Source organism: Trichosurus vulpecula, chromosome 4 (assembly GCF_011100635.1).
Source record: "Trichosurus vulpecula isolate mTriVul1 chromosome 4, mTriVul1.pri, whole genome shotgun sequence".
Taxonomy (NCBI): Eukaryota; Metazoa; Chordata; class Mammalia; order Diprotodontia; family Phalangeridae; genus Trichosurus; species Trichosurus vulpecula.
Window position 1 is genome coordinate 151,379,093 of NC_050576.1, and position 17,494 is coordinate 151,396,586.

General features: G+C 39.5%; 1 protein-coding gene across 1 annotated transcript in view; it reads right to left on the minus strand.

The window, feature by feature from the left end:
• The window catches only part of DISC1 (DISC1 scaffold protein), a 445,546-nt gene that overhangs the window by 51,005 nt on the left and 377,047 nt on the right, over positions 1-17,494 (minus strand). Inside the window, exon 10 of the mRNA XM_036755554.1 lies at positions 5,140-5,422. Coding sequence (XP_036611449.1) covers positions 5,140-5,422 — 283 coding nt within the window. The remainder of the gene's footprint in view (positions 1-5,139; positions 5,423-17,494) is intronic.

The following is a 17,494-nucleotide window of genomic DNA, read 5'->3' on the forward strand; positions in this document are numbered from 1 at the left end:
TTAGAAGGAACTGGAATAATCCTCAACTCCCACTAACCCTCCTTTTGTTGTTGCTGAACACTCCCTCTACCAGGGCACTTACCTTGGCTTCTTACACATCACTCTCTCCCAGTTCTCCCCAATGTGACAGCCCTTTCTCTGTTGACTCATCATCCTTCTCCACACAGGTGACTTCCAAGAATCTGCCTTGGGCTCTCTTCTTTCTATACTTTCTTCCATGGGGTTCTTATCTGCTTCTGTGTGCTCAATCATCACTTCTATACAGATAACTCCCAAAACTTACACATCCAACTCTAACCTCCCTTTAGAATTCTAGCACTGCATCACCAGCTGCCTTTTGGGCTATTCTGCATGGATGACCCATCAACTCAATCTTCAACTCAATATGTACCAGACTGAGCTTATCCCCATTCACTCCTAACCTGTTTTTCCTTTAAACTCTGGGAATATTATAGATGTAGCACTAAGGTTTACAAAGTCTTGAAAAAAACTGAAGACCTTAAGGGGGAATGTTTTTGTCTCTGTAACAACTGGAGACAATGTCTTCAGAAAGGGAAAGCAGATTTTGGAAGTAAAGATCTGGTTTAGAAGACTGAGGCCTGAGAATGTGTTTATTTTGGAGGGACAGATTAAAATATAAGAATAATGGGCTTTTGGTAAGGAATGGAGTAAACCTATCAAGGGATGGGAAAAATACATTTGCCTAGAATATTCAATCTAATCTAAGAGACCTTAAATTGAAAAGGAAAGAGAAACTGTAACTTAAAAAATCTTCTTCTATCTCTTCTCTCTCTTCTTCTTCTTCCATTATATATATATATGTATATATTACATATATGCATATGTATATAAAATATTATATATATCACACATATAAAATCTTAGTATTTTGGCATAACATATGTAAGTATATGCACACACACGTATATGCATGTTTATTTTTGTTTGGTCTTAGACCTGTTATTTCATTACTATAGTGAGTTACTAGTTTTAGGACTCCTTCTATCAATGCAAACCAGCACCTGCTTAGCAACTTTGGGTCTTAGAGAGTTACCTGGGTGGCAATGAAAGGTTATAAAACTAACCCTGGATCACATAGCCTACAAGAGACAGATGAAAGACCTGAATCTGAATCTTCTTTACCCTGATGAAACCACAACTCCTTTTCACAAATGACAAAGCTGAGACCCAGAAAGGCTTAATGAATTGTCCATGGCCACACGGAAAGGAAATGGCAGGGCCAGCCTGGATTCAAACCAAAATCCTCTGCCAGATTCTAGCTACATCAAGCTGTCTCCCAACCCCCTATAAGAATCAACTTATTTTCTGGAAGGTTTGAGACAAGCTGTGGTTGATTGCTTTCCAGCCATAACCTTTTGAAAAGAAAACTGGGGTGCCGTGGCCACCAGGGAACTGCCACACTTCTTGAGCTGTACTTAAGTGGAAAACTTCAGACATTTCAGCCATAAGGCTGCCCTTGAATGCCTAGCTTTCACTGACCAAATGCTTATGTTGAAATATTTAAATGAAGAGTAAGAACAGCTTTAGAATGAGACCCCTGGCTGTCATTTCCCTTCCTTTTCTTGAGTCTTTTCAAATCCTATGGGCCAAATACAAACTCCATTATTCAATGTTTCTCTTATTTGGTGTTTCCCTTCCTCTACTATTTAGTTCTGCCGTAGAGAATATGGAAGCTTCTGAGAGGCTCACAGCCACTAAAACCTTCCTAAGCCAATTTCTGATCCAGCATCTGTTGGGTATTGATTATCCTAGTCTGTGAGGAGGCAAAAGTATTTCTGTTCTCCTCCTTTACAAAGATGCTTCCCCTTCTCATCTTTACCCAGACATAGCCCTTCTCTTGTGCCCTATGAGGGAAGGGGAGCTTTTTCTGTTACCCTCCCCAGAACTACAGGTGGCAGTTACAATGGTGTATCATTTCCCACCCAGCTGTCCTCCTTTGAACTTCTCCATCACACCCAAGGGAACCTCATCACCCTGAAAGATTCAGCGCTGGGACTCATCATCAGTGCCCTCTGTCCCTGTGATTAGAAGACTGAAGAAAGACCTCTTCCCCAAATGTCCATTTAAGAAGGGTACTCAAGCCAGCCATTTCTTCATTTCCCACCAGGCTATATTCTTTGAACTTCTCCTTATGCAACTGAGTGGGGTGCCTCCCTCATTACCTACTTTTCAGTTTCTTTTTGTGTATTGTCCTTCCTCATTAGATTGTAAGCTCCTTGAAGGCAAGGCCTCTCTTTTTTCTTATTTGTATTCCCAAGCTCTCAGCATAGCATGATGAAGAGTTGCTAGACAAATGTTTATTGACTGACTGTAAAACTTCATGAGGGCAGGAACTGTCCTCTTTTGCATTTCCATCCCAGCACCTAGCACAATGTCTGAAACATAGAAGATACTCAATGAGGGCCTAAGCAAATTCTAATGCTCTTTTAATTATACTATTCTATTCTGTTTCTTTGGAGAATATGACAAAACTCTAGAGACTTGGCTCCCTACTTTCAGTTGAACAATACTGTGACCTCCAATGGTCACAAACTTAATACTGCAGCCCCCTCTGGTTTTGCTCCCCATCACCCATTGTTCTTTTGAGGGGTTCCTAGTAAGTACCCCTTGCAGAATTAGCCCTTCCCTTAAACATACCCTTCTTTAGGGTTCTTCTCCACCCTATCCACATGAGTCCTCTAATAGTTTTCTTGCCTTTAAAAGGCTCATTTTAATCTATTGCAACAGCCACAGATGCCACCTGCCAAGAGTATGAGGCAAACACTGAAGAGGTGACTTAGCCTTGAATGAATGTGGACACCCATGTTCAATAACTCAGGTAACAAAAAAAATGAAGCCATCTGTAGCCTGATTTAGAGTGTAATTTTATTAAGTCATAGGGGATTGCAGAATGTGATAATGATTGACTTTCTTACAAAATTAAGTCACTTCAAATGCACAATCAAGTATCTATTTTCCAATGGCTGAGAAAAATCAAACTCCCTTTAAGAACACATTTAATTTCTATCAGTAAGTATCTGCTTCATTAAATATGTATATGTGTGTGTGTGTATACACACACATATATATACATACATATACATATATACATATACATATATGTGTATATATATTTATATACGTGTGTGTGTGTGTATGTATATATATATATATATGTACATATATGAGCATCTTTGCACCTTTGAAGGGGCCGCTTGTCCCACATGCAAAGCAGGGCTGTGATGTGGTAGGCCTCATTCAGCATCTTGCTTCTTTATTGTATTATGAATTTGATCACTGGTTGGTTGTAAAGGTTTTGAATGAACCAGCATATCCAACATAAAAAGCAACATGTGAAAGGAATAGTATGTTTCTTTTAGCCTCACCACATTTCCCCCCCCCACTTTAATACGCAAAAGACCTAGCAATACAGCTAGAGGAGAGTTAGGAATCTTCTCAACATGGCACTGAGGAAAGAGCTCTGGTGGCCCACTCATTTGAAAGATTCACATGGTGGGAGGAGAAAGGGAAGGCAAAGGAAAATGCTTTTTCTTTCATCTAGAACAGAGGATTACTGAATCCAAGCTTTAATTTTCCTAAAATATACATTCAGGATAATTAAAAGATATGCCTAAAGAACTCTGATGAATGCAATTACCAGAAGTTTGATGATAAAATCTTTCTCACCACTCAGACAAGAAGTGAGGGACTAGGGCTGCAGAATGAGGCATATATTTTCAGATAAGGATGATGTGTGAATGTGTTCTGCTTAACTACACATATTTGTTACAATGAAAGGCTTCCATGTTGTGGAAAGGAAGAGTTGATGGGGGAAGAAATGGGGAATGAGAGTGATTAAAAAAGGAAGAAAGTAAAGTCCAATGAAACATTTAAAAATACATGAAAGAGAGCAGAAACAAGTTCAGAAGGGGTCACAAACAAGCAAAACATGTTAAATTTAAAATATACTTTGAAAACAAGCTGTATGATATAGAGGTTCATAGTTTCACATGCTTTTTCTTTTTCTGTTCTTTCTTTAAATAAGCACAGGTTTATGGCCATTGAGGTGATGATATTTTTTAAACAAAGATATAACCATGCCACTTCTCATACTCAATTCTAGTGGCTCCTTATTTCCTCTAGGCTAAAATAATAGCTCTTCCAATTTGTTTTTATAACCCTTCAGAATTTGACCCTAACCTATTTTTCAGCCTCAGTGGATGTTAATCTTCACCCCTCTTCACTTCTTTCAGAAAGAGGCCAAACTAGCTTTCTCTCTGTGTTTCTTTTTTTTGGCGGGGGCGGGGGGGGGTTAGTTGGAGGCAATCCGGATTAAGTGACTTGCCCAGGGTCACACAGCTAATATATGTCTGAAGCTAGATTTGAACTCAGATCCTCCTGACTCCAGGGCTGTTGCTCTATCGACTGTGCCACCTAGCTGCCCCTTTCTCTGTGTTTCTTATACATGACACTCTCATCTCTGGGCCTTGTTACTGGGTGCTGTACATGCCTGAAGGATTCTCCATCTTCACCTCTCTTCTTTCAAGAAACAGTTCAAGCATCACCTCCCAAATGGAACTTTTTCTGATCTCCCCAAATACTACTGCCCTTCCTCTTTAACTGCCTTATATTTAAATACCTGGGATTTTTGCGTACATACATACATACATAAGCATATATACATACACATACATGTGTATATATTTTGTATATACACACGTGTATGTCAACATATATGCACACATATACATTATATATACATACATAAGCACACATATTTTACGTGTGTGTGTATGTATCATCCTTGTCGTCTCCCTGATTATAATATGAGCACCTTGAGAATAAAATTGTTTCATTTTTATTCCTATTTCATTTCAATTCTATATATTTATATATCCAGCACCTAATACAAAGTTTGGCACATAATAGGTGCTTAATAAATGCTTGGTGATTGATTGATCTTCGTTAGGTTTATAACAAATTTTAATTTAAAAAAAGATGTTCTTGAACAAGCTTTTTAGAGCCCAGTGTAGAATCCATCTTACACTTGGTGCCCTGGATTAGGGTAGTCTGGTGCTCCTGGGGAAACTCCATCCTGGGAGGACTATTTGGGAAAACCCCTTAGACAAATCTGGGTACCTCTTTCTGTTCACAGCCACCTCCTGGAGTGGTGGGGCACAGGGTTGCTTGCCACTCCTCAGCTAGTTGACAAAAGGGCTTCAGTCCATCTTCTGAAGTGGGCCGTGGGAGGATAGAGGTGGCAGGGGCCGGAGCAGGGGTGGCCGTCTCGAAACCGTCTATCTGAATCTCCTCTCCTTCCAGAACATAGCTGCTGACTTCTTGAAGCTGGAAGCCCCGGATCAAAAGCTGACAAGCTTCCAAATCAGCTTCCCACACTCTTTCTAGAAGCTGACTCCTGGAGCTGAAACAATAACAATGTAGAAACACACACACATGCACACAGAGATTAACATGATGGAATGGGTACCAGACGAAGTCTGTCCCCTGTGCTTCTCTACCCTGTAAAAAGAGAGCTGGCTGCCTAACCATCCCCAAGAGGGGTCTACATGATTTCATATCCTACCTCTGACACTTAATACCTGTGTGACCTTGGGCAAATTGCTTTACTACCCCATAACTCAGTTATCTCATCTGTAAAGTCAGGGGCAGGGGGATAGACAACCTCCAGGGTTCCTTCCAGGTATAGCTGATGTTCCTATGACTTATCAGTATATGTATGTGTATATGCATATTTATATGTATGTTTGTGTGTGTGCATTTGCATGCATGAATTTATACAAATATACAAAAACATGAATGCATGTATATGTGTTTGTGTATATACATAAATGCATGTTATGTGAATATGTATATTGTGGTTATATATGCATGCACATAAACATGCAAGTGTGTGTGTTTGTGTGCATATATATATATGTATGTACATGCATACATATGTGTGTGTTAGTTGCCCTCAAGTAACCAAGAATGACCTCATGGTTTAAAGCCATCACTTTATTACACGCAGAAAAAGTGACAGCTCAATTCTTAGGATATGATTTTGACTCTTGGTTCGCCTTTCTGCTAGCTATGTGATCTTGGGCAAATTACTTCCCCCTTCAGGGCCTTAGCTTCCTGACCTGTGGAAAGAGGGGGATGGATTAAATGTTCTCTAAAGACCTTTCCCCCTCTGATCCTAAGATAGGGGGTTTGGGCCCAGACTCCTATTGTAATTGCCGTCCATCACACAGGGTGCATGCACTACTTGATTATGTGATTTTTTGATTGCTCTCCAGACATTCAAGTCTTCACCCAACACTAGATTGTAAGTTATGGATGGTGACTTTCACTCTTTTGTAACCTTCACAACTCACAGTTACACATGGCAGGAGTTCCATTGGTACTAATTGGATTGGATTGATCTTATTCCCAAAAGGATGGGTGCAACTATGTTTTCCAACAACTTTTTTTTCCAAAGAGAAAAAGCTGCTCCTTCTGTAAATAATTTGCTACTAATCGCTTAATTACACTAACTTTATGCCTTCAAGACAGAAATTACTTTGAGGGTAGAGAAGACGGAAGGAATCCTAGAGGAGGCCTGGCCTGTTATAAGCAGAATTTGGGGATACGTGCAGCTATCTGAACAAAAGCCAAGGTTAAGCCTCCAAAATCATCTCGTGCTGCACCAAGCCAAGGTTTTGCAAACTAATTGGGGCGGGGGGAGGGTGCTGTGTGCTCTATGGTGAGAGAAACATAGAGGCAGAAAATTACAAAATTACAGTTCTTTATGATGGCCCACTTAATACTTTCTTCAGACTGTGGTTTGTGTTTTTTTTTTTTAATTTCAACTTGTTGCATCTGTTTCTGTTCAACTAAATAGTGGCTGATTTCACATTCTTAGAAACTTTGCTCTTCATGCATAGGACGGTAATTGTGTTGTTAGTAATAAATCCCTCAAATGAGTGACTCACTGCTACTTGGGGCTTGGAGAGCTGTGGTGGGGATTTTCAATGTCCTGTATGCTTCTGGCCAGGTCTGAAGCTTCAAGCTGCAATGTTTGGGGGAGTTCAGGTGTGGGTAACTGAGATTCAACCACTTGGCCAGCTCACTGGACTATGACTGCTTGTCCAAGGTGAAATGTGCCTGAGATCTCCTCACTGTGGCTTGAATCCCAGTGGGGAATTATGTTAAGAGACAGAAGAGCCAAGGCAGATGCTGCTATGAAAGGCTATGTTCCATCCAGTAAACACTCAACCCAATAAGCCAAATATATTTTTTTCCCCTAGAAGATGGCTCTTGCTACATGCTGCTCAGGACTTAAACTGGTAGGCGTAATTTTTTGTGTAGCCAACTGGCATATAGTGAGGCAGTGTGGTACCATGGCAAGGGTACTGAATTTGGAGTCAGAGGACCTGGAATTAAATTGAAACTCTGCAACATGCTACCTGTGTTACTTTGGGCAAGTCACTCATCTTCCTGGGATGCTAGATTCTTCATCTATAAAATGAGGGTGTTGGACCAGAGGGCATCCACCTCTTTCTGCTCTATGGGAGGAAATATGGTTTCTTATTTTAGTTAGAAACTTGTAGAGCGCATGGTTTTCCTAAGAGTTATTTTTCCCAACAAACCTGGGGAGGTTGGTCTTCAGACATCAGATACATAGACCTTCACCGGCCCTGTACTGCAGTCTTGCTAGTTGGGCAGGACGAATTACCAGAACTTTCACTATACTGGCATGGCTTTGGTGAATGTAGTCACCTCTGTGCCAGGGTAGGATTTTGGTGGACAATAATTAATTATACATCAGAATTAGTTAATACTTATATGACAACAAAATTTACTTTTCCAACCACCCACTATGAACTGGCATTAAGCAAGGAGGTAGATGACAGATGAATGTTTGCCAGGATTGTGGAAAGGTGTCCTTCAAAAAAGGATTAAATGAAAGACATTTTCTAGTGTAATATAGTGCAATAAATTTGGACTCCATGGACCTGGATACATTACCAAGTTACTTGACATTGTTGGGCCTTGGGTTTTTTTTTTATTTATGATGATCTTTAAGATCCCTTCCAACTCTAAATCTATGTTCCTACTGATGGTGAGGCTCCCCATATACTCACATCCAAAAAGATGATATGTTACAGAAAAAAGATTTGGAGTCATGAAGACCTGGGTTTGAATCCCTCCTCTGAAATTTACTTGCTATGCTACCCTACCTAAGTCACTTAAATTCTCTAGGCCTCAGCGTCCTCATCTGAAAAATCAGAATAATACCTGTATGCCTTCTTTATTGTGAGAAAAAATAAGAAAATAAATAGAAAGTACTTTGGAAGTCCGAAAGTAGTATACAAACACCAGCTATTCCTACAGTGCAGCAGCTAGGTATAAGACCGCAAGGTGGTACAACAGATAGAGAGCCAGGCCTGGAGTCAGGAAGACTCATCTTCCTGAGTTCAAATCTGGCCTCAGATACTTAGCAGCTGTGTGATCCTGTACAAGTCACTCAACACTATCTGCCTCAGTTTCCTCATCTGTCAAATGAGCTGGAGAAAGAAACGGCAAACTGCTCCAGTATCTTTGCCAAGAAAACCCCAAATGGAGTCATGAAGAATTGGACATGACTGAAAATGACTGAACAACAACAAAAGCGTGGTGTAAGGGATGGAGAGTCAGGAAGACTTGGGTTTGAGTTCTAGCTCTGGCACACACCGGCTGTTTGGCCCCAGGCAAGTCACTTAACTTCTCAACATTTCAGGTAACTCTCTAAGACTGTAGTTACAGAAGAGTTGCTGATACATGTTGGTAAAGGTAGTTTTTCTGCCAGGTCTTCCCTAAACCAATGAAATCATAGGCCTGATTCCACAAACCCCCAATAGTTATTATGATAACATTCTTAAGACTTGCATTGAATCCCCAAACATAACAGAACTTCTCAGTGAAATCCAAAATAACACAAAAGTAACTGGTCTGGGGCACTAAGAAGTTAAATGATTTGCCTCCATTTTATAGATGAAGGAACTGATACTCTAAGAGGTTCACACAAACAAGTGTAGAACAAGATACAAGCAAATGTCAGGGAGTAATGTGAATGGACCTCTTGACTCCAAACCCAGCATTCTAGATGAAAAATCCATACTGCCCAGACTTTGACACGTAATTATCTGGTAGGCCCATTAAAAAGTAGTTCTTTGTTTTAGTAAAAGTACTTTTTAGTTAAAATTACATCTTAGACAAGTTCTGAAGACAGAAAATAAGTTAGATAAGATAAGGTTTGCATCTAGGAAACTAAAGCACTTTCAAAGATACTTAAACTGCTCCTGCAAACGCCAATATCTTCAAAACTGACATTTCCTGAATAGTGGTTTGGGTTTTGTTTTGAACTATGATTATACTGGGGTAATTCAGTGGCACAGTGGATAGAGTGCCCAGCCTGAAGTCAAAAAGACTCATCTGGTACCACATCAAACCTGTCAGATTGGCTAATATACAAAACAGGAAAATGATAAATATTGGAGAAGATGTGGGAAAACTAGAACCCTAAAGCATTGTCGATGGAGTTGTGAACTGATCCAATCATTCTGGAGAGCAATTTGGAACTATGCCCAAAGGACTACAAAACTGTGCATACCTTTTGATCTAACAATACCACTACTAGGTTTGTATCCCAAAGAGATCATAAGAAAGGGAAAAGGACCCACATATGCAAAAAATATTTATAGCAGCTCTTTTTTGTGGTGGTGAAGAATTGGAAATTGAGGGGATGCCCATCAATTGGGGAATGGCTGAACAAGTTGTATTATATGAATATAATAGAATACCATTGTTCCATAAAAAATGATGAGCAGGCATATTTCAGAAAAACCTAGAAAGACTTACATTAACTGACGCTGGGTAAAGTGAACAGAACCAGGTGCACATTGTACACAGAAACAGCAACATTGTGTGATGACCAACTTCGATAGACTTAGCTCTTCTCAGCAATGCAATGATCTAAGACGATTCCAAAAGTCTCATAATGGAAAATGCTATCCACATCTAGAGAAGGAACTATGAAGTCTAAGCGCAGATTGAAGCACGCTATTTTCTTTCTTTGTTGCTTATGTTTTTTCTTGTGGTTTTCCCTTTTGTTCTGATTCTTTTTTCACAATATGAATAACGTAGAAATGTTTAAGATGATTATACACATAGAGCCTATATCAGATTGTATGCTGTCTTGGGGAGGTGGGAGAGGGGGAAATTTAGAACTCAAAATCTTATAAAAATTAATATTGAAAACTAAAATTTAATTATTTTTTAAAAAGACTCATCTTCCTGAGCTCCCATATGGCCTCAGACACTTACTAGCTGTGTGACCCTGGGCAAGTCACTTAACCCTGTTTGCCTCAATTCTCTCATTTGTAAAATGAACTGAAAAAGAAATGGCAAACCGTTCCAGTATCTTTGCCAAGAAAACCTCAAATGGGGTCACGAACAGTCAGACATGACTGAAACAACTGCATACCAAAAATAATTTTATTGGTACAGGTAACTCTACTTGAGGAAACTCCCCTCTACCAACATGGACCTGTAATTGTTCTGCACTTTGTAATCTAGGGCATGAGAGAGTATGTGAATTGCTAAGGGTCACTGGACCAGTATGGGTCAGATATAAGATATGAACCCAGTTCTTACTAACTATAAAGCTAGCTCTGTCTCCACTACGCCATTTTGCCAAATGACGTTACACGACTACAAATAGTATAATACCACATCCTCTAAAGCTACAAAACACTCAATGGATGGTGGAAAACACAATGAAACAATGGGAAAAGCCTTCAAAAATTGAATCACCAACTTTGCCCTTCCATGCACCACTGCTGGCTTATACCAATAATGTAATGTTAGACTACTTTAAGAGAGCCACGATAAAGAGATTTGAAGAGGTGATAGTCTCATTGGACTGTGCTCTGGCCAGAACAGCCAGGGCACACAGCCTTATTTTGTTGTTGTTCAGACATTTCAGTTGTGTCTGACTCTTCACAACCCTATTTAGGGATACCTTGACAAAGATACTGGAATGGTTTGCCATCTCCTTCTCCAACTCATTTGACAGATTAGAAAACTGAGGTAAACAGGGTTAAGTGACTTGTCCAGGGTCATACAGCTAGGAAGTATCTGAGGCTGGATTTGAACTTGTGTCTTCCTGACTCCAGGCCCAGTATCGTCTATCCACTGCACTGCCATTTATGGCGCCACATTTTAGAAAAGATTGGCAGAGTGCAGACCCATGCATAGGACTACTACCAGGATGGTGAGATGAGGAGACACTATGCCACATGAGGATCAACTGAAGAAACTAATGATACTCAGCCTGGAGAAGAGGAGATTGAGAGGGAGGGGGTATAAGAGATGTCTTCAAGCGTTTGAAGACTTGCCATTTGGAATAAGGATTAGATTCATAATGCCCTCTGGAGCCAAGCAGAAGTTTAAACTTCTGACTGTCATTCAAGGATTTCCACAATAAGGCTCTATCTTATCTGTCTAGCTTTTTTTTCTTTTTCATGTAGTGTATGTTCTAGCAAAAATGAACTAGTTTTAATTTTCCTACTCTTAGCCTGCCCTCTCTCCCCTTCATGGCCTTGCTCATATACTCTCTCATGCTCAGAATAAATTATCTTAGTTCTGCCACTTACTATGCCTGAGCAACTCACCTTCCTCCCAAGACCACAGTTTTCCTCATTTGTAAAATAAGAGGGTTAAACTACATGATGTTTAACATCCCCACCAGCTCTATGGTGTCCGTGTCTTCCCTCAAGACCCCAATCAGATACCACCTCCTCAGTCAAGATTTCCCTGACCCCATCTCCAAGTGAACATGATCTCTCCCTCTTCAAATCTCTCACAGCACCAACTGATTCTTTTTGTTGTTTGTTGTTGTTGTGGTTGTTGTTCAGTTGTTTCAGTTGTGTCTGACTGCTCATGACTATTTTTGGTTTTTCTTAGCAGAGATACTGGAGTGGTTTGCCATTTCATTCTCCAGCTCATTTTACAGATAAAGAAACTGTGTGACTTGCCCAGGGAGGGTCACACAGCTACTAAGTGTCTGAGGCCTAATTTGAACTCAGGAAGATGAATCTTCCTGAGTCCAGGCCTGGCACTCTATCCACAGCACCACCTAGCTGCCTTGATTCTTTCACCCTGTGTTATAATAATGATAACTATAATCACAATAAAAGTTATTATTAAGCACCTAAGGATGAATATCTAGAAAGATATCATCTAGTGGCAAGAATTATATACCAGAAGTTCATGATGTTTCGTGAATTAATAGATAACAAATATCTGTAGCATAAATACAAACCCCCAAGTATCTTCAAAATTCAAAAAATAAACTGTATTAGAATTGGAGCATAAAACCATTCACCACAATCACCCAGATATAAAACTGCCCCATAAAAATTTAAGACTAGTAGGTGTTACCATACCTAATCCATACCTAATACCCTGAACCTACAAACTCCATGGAATTAAAAGCTGTCAAAATGCTGAGACCTAAAAGAAATAGGTTGAAATCCCTATTGTCTAGTCTGCTATTGGACTTGTCCTGAAGATACTTTCTGTGAGTCTATGGAAGAAGATGGCCTCATATCCCAGTAATATTTCATTAGACTGAAAAAAGCAATTTACCAGACATTGAATGTCAAAGAACGATAGTAGTAGAGAGACTTGGCCCTGGGATCATATCGTGTTCAACTCTGCTGAACAGAAGTATGACGATGAACTCGACCAACAACAAACCATCCTGAAACCATGCAATTACCACAGACTAGACTGTTGTTCATAATTGCTTGGACACAACATCAATCCCTAAAAATGCCAGGACAACGTTTTTGATGGATGGTGCTATCCCAAATACTCATCCTTTCCAAGCTAAATAGAATAAAAACTTTCAAAACAAAGAGATCAACATCATGAGGGAAGAGGATGAGGGATGGGTCATCCTTGTTGTTTTGTCCTCCACTGGAATTGTGCCAAGGACACTCTTGCTAAGTCTACAGAGAATGAGTATATATCCCATTTTTTTATTGGGAAGCAATCATTTTATGCCATTGTGCAACAGTGCATAGGACACTGAATATAAAGGAATAGTAACAGAAAGGATACGTGTTTCAGGACCTTTTTATTCTGAACCTCCTCGATAAAGATGAGAAGGATGTGGTGAGGACAATTATAATAATGATATCTGAACTCCATAATAAAGATGAGAAGAATAAGATAATATGAACTGCTATTTATAGAGGGGTTTTAAAGTTTTACATGATGTTTTATGTGTGTGTGTTTGTGAATGTACATATATATATATATATGTATATATGTATATTACCATTTGTTCCTCAGCACAATTCTGTGAGAAAGATGCCACTATTATTATTACATTTTACAGATGAGAAAATCAGGGTCAGGATCACACAAGTGGCATGTGTCTCGAGCAATATTCAAACCTAATCGTTGTGACCCAAAGCCCATTACTATCCACTGTATCATAGTTCCTCCACTTATTTCCTCTACTACACACATTATACTTAATCTCCCTGAAGATAGGGACTGTAATTTTTCATCTTTGTGCCTTGCATAGCATCTTGTATACTGTAAGTGCTTAATATATGCTTATTGAATTTAATTGTTGTAATCTAGAAACAATACATGGAAGTTTCAGAAATTCAGATTGCTCCTTGATAAAAGGGAAAATGTCCAAACACCTAGCCCTTTCCCAAAGTGGAATGGGGGTCTACTCAAGTGGTTGACCACTTATTAGAAAGCATTCCTGTTCCAGCATGGATGGGCCTTGATGGCCTCTAAGATTCTTTCCAACTCTAACAATCTGTGATACTCAGTGGTTACATCTGAGTCTCTTATGGCAGTCTCAAGTAAATCAATTCTAAGGAAAAATTCTAGAGAAGAAAAGGTGGAGAAATCTTTAAAAAATCAATGACTCAGAGTTTTAATTGGCAATCTCTTTAAAGGCATAGAAGGTGGGAGTTGAGATGGAGTGTATTGATAATTTAATTCAAACCTTTATTTTTTGATGAGGAAACTGAGGCATAGAAAGGTTAGGTGATTTCAGTCAGTCAACTAGAAAGTCTGTGTGAAAGTCATTGTGCTAACCTTTGAGGAGATAAAGAAAAGTTAACAACAAAACAACAAAAATAGTCCCTGCTCTCAAGGAGCTCACAGTCTAATGGTGGAGACAACACGCAAATACTATGTGCAATCTAGATAAAGGATAATTGAGGATGGTCTCAGAAGGAAAGCACTAAGATTAAGAGGGATTGGGAAAATGGCTAATAGGGAAATGTTTCACATCATTACACATGAATAACAGATATCAAATTGTTTACTTTCTCAGGGAGCGGAAAGGGAGGATAGAATTTGGAACTCAAAACCTTTTTTAAAATGTTAAAAATTTGTTTTACATGTAATTGGAGGGAAATAAAATATTTTTTAAAAGGATTGATAAAGGCTTCTTATGGAAGGTGAGATTTTAGGTCACACTTAAAGCCAGGGAGCAAAAACAAGAGGGGGAGAAAATTCCATGCATGGGGCAGAGCCAGGTAAAATGCCCAGAGTTGGAAGATGGAGTGTCTTTGAGGAACGGCAAGGAGGCTAGAGTTGGATCCAAGAATAAGTGGAGAAGAGTCAGTTAAGAAGACTGGAAAAGCAGGAAGAGGCCAGGTAAAGAAGGGCTTTCAATTCCAAACAGAGGGTTTTATATTTGGATCCCTGGAGCTGACCAGGAGCTACTGGTGATTTTTGAATAGAGACGTGATAAGATCAGACGCACAGTGTGTTAGTGGTAGAGACCTTGGGACCTTAGAAATGAGCCCAAAGATTGATTTCTGGATCCCTTAAACTTGGAGGCTCTTTCACTTTAGGTCCTTACTCTGTATGCGTTGAGAGCTAGCTCCCTTTATTAAGCCACAGAGAGGAGTACATCAAATATGCATATAAATGAGCCCAATGGTCTTGAAATTTTCCAAAGCAAACAGTTGAAGCACAAATAGTCCTGATGTTTCTGAAGCCCTTTTCATTCCCTGGGCAACACCTTCTTCATCTTCTATTAAAAAAAAGTGTTATTTTTAGAGAGATTTAAATGTTACTCTTCAACTTTTACTATTTCCCTTGAAAGAAAAATTGACACAATTTTCCACTGGGAGGTACTTTTTGGATACTATCTCCTTCAGCTTGCTTCCCAAAATGTCACTTAACTGAAAAGGTATATAAATGTACACAGAGTCTAGGGAAATTCTTGAATGATCTAACTAAAATAGACCAGGGACTTAGGGGTTGGGGAGTATATGGATGCCCATATCTTTGTTCTTCAACACTCCCCTCTTTAAACTTTCCTGTATCTACTAACGGCTTCATCATTCTCCTCGTCACATTGGTTTGTAACTTTAGACTCATTCTTGATGCTTCCCCTCTCCCCTACATTCCTACCTACAGTTCTACCTTCCAAACACATCTCTGCTAGACACTGGGCATAAAAAGCCAAAAAATGAAATAGTGCCTGTTCTCGAGGAGTTAACATTAGAGGGAAGGGGCAACATGTACTTCCACTGGTAAGGGCAAATTATTATAAAGGAATTTCAAGAAGGGGGGAGAGGACCATCAAAAGTTTTGGAAATCTCTGATGTAGTTGAAAAAGCAAACAAATATTGGACTTGAATCAAGAAGGACTTGGTCTCTGCCTCACGCAAGCAGCCTCTGACACACATAACCTGCATGACCGTGGACAAATTGCTTTATATTTCTGAGCCTCACTTTTCATTTCTGTAAATTGTGGACAACAACTGTAGTACCTACCTCACAGCATCATAGTAAGGATCAAATTAAACAATGTTTGTAAAGTGCTCTTATGAATGTTGGCTATCATTATTATTATTTCATAAGGGGACACTGAAGTGACACCCCTCTCCCCGTGATACTTTTAAGTACGAGACTAAAAAGGTTATGTATGGGTTTAACTCCCCAGATATGTAGCTACCATATTATTAAAAAGTTATTCATAAGTTTATTTAGGTTCTTCTTGAATAATATGAACACAAATTTTCTGGGTGTGGGGGAGGGGGACAAAGAAAGAAAGAGAGAGAGAGAGAAGGAAGGAGGGGAGGGGAGGGCAGAGAGGGAGGAAGGAAGAGAGAGAGAGAGGTGGAGATGGGGACTAGATCTGCGACTTGGTTGGTATGAGGAACTCCCTGATGAGAAAGCTTCCTCTACCAATGCAAGCCAGCACTTTCTTTATAACTTATAGTATTAGAAAGTTATTTAGAGCCCTAAGAGGTTAAAGGATTTACTCAGGGTCAGAGAGCTAGTTTATGTCAAAGGTGGGACTTGACCTCATGTCTTTCCAGCTCTGAGGCTAGTTCTCTATCCTCTAAGTCTCTGCCTCTCTCTTTGTTTATCTCTGTCTCCCTATGTTTCTGTTTCTATCTCTCTGTGTGTCTGTCTCTCTGCCTCTCTTTCTCTCTACATATATACATAAGTATATACACACATACACACATACATATGAGGTATGTATACACACACTTGCACATGTACGTATATATTATCTATGCATGACAAAGATTTCTCAGCTTGTACATCCATTTTTAGTTAATGTTTTCTGAATCATTAAGTAGCAAAAGAGAAAACGTTACCAGTGATTTGCTGAAAATAACACCAATAGTCAGGGGCAGGGCAGGGCTACAGCCCATACATCTGGGCCTCCAGTCTAGAACTCTTTCTATTCCATCATGAGTCAGAAGATCTGGCTTCTGTCCTTGGCTCTGTGACCTTGAGAAATCCCCTAACGTCTCTTTGTCTGTTCCCTCATTTGTAGCTGTGGGCTAACAGTAACTCCCCTGCCAATCTCTCACAGGGTAACTCTGAGGATCAAATGAGATAAAGGATATAAAGGTTGCAAAGTTAGAGGCAAATTTAAGCTGAATATATTATTATCTAAAGATAATTCTTTTCATCCATCCCAGAATTAATGTGAACTTATTCTGTACTTGCATCTAGCTCATGCCATAGAGGACAAGCATTGCAACAATCCATACGTATGATAGGGGAAATAGCTTTTTCTGATGAATGACTCAGACAGGTCTGCCTATACCAATTAAATTCCTTAGATATTAGATTAACAGAGGCTTCTCATGGTCAGTGTGGACTCTGCCTCAGAAGAGTCAATTGGCGATATTTGTGGAAAAGATAGTTTTCCCAACAAAGTCTCTTTCTAGGTTTGACAGCTTTGCCCACGTTCATTCAGGCTTTGACCTAAGGGCTAAATTTCCCTGGTTCACATAAAAGTCCCTAACATAGCCATATGGGGCTCACTACTTTGGCCTGGTGTAAGCTGGAAGTCAGAGAAACAGGCTTCCTATTAAGAGTACTGCAGACATACAAAAGTTACATTTAGCTTTTGATAAATGAAAACATATGCTTATGTAAGGGCAGCCAAAGAATTTTA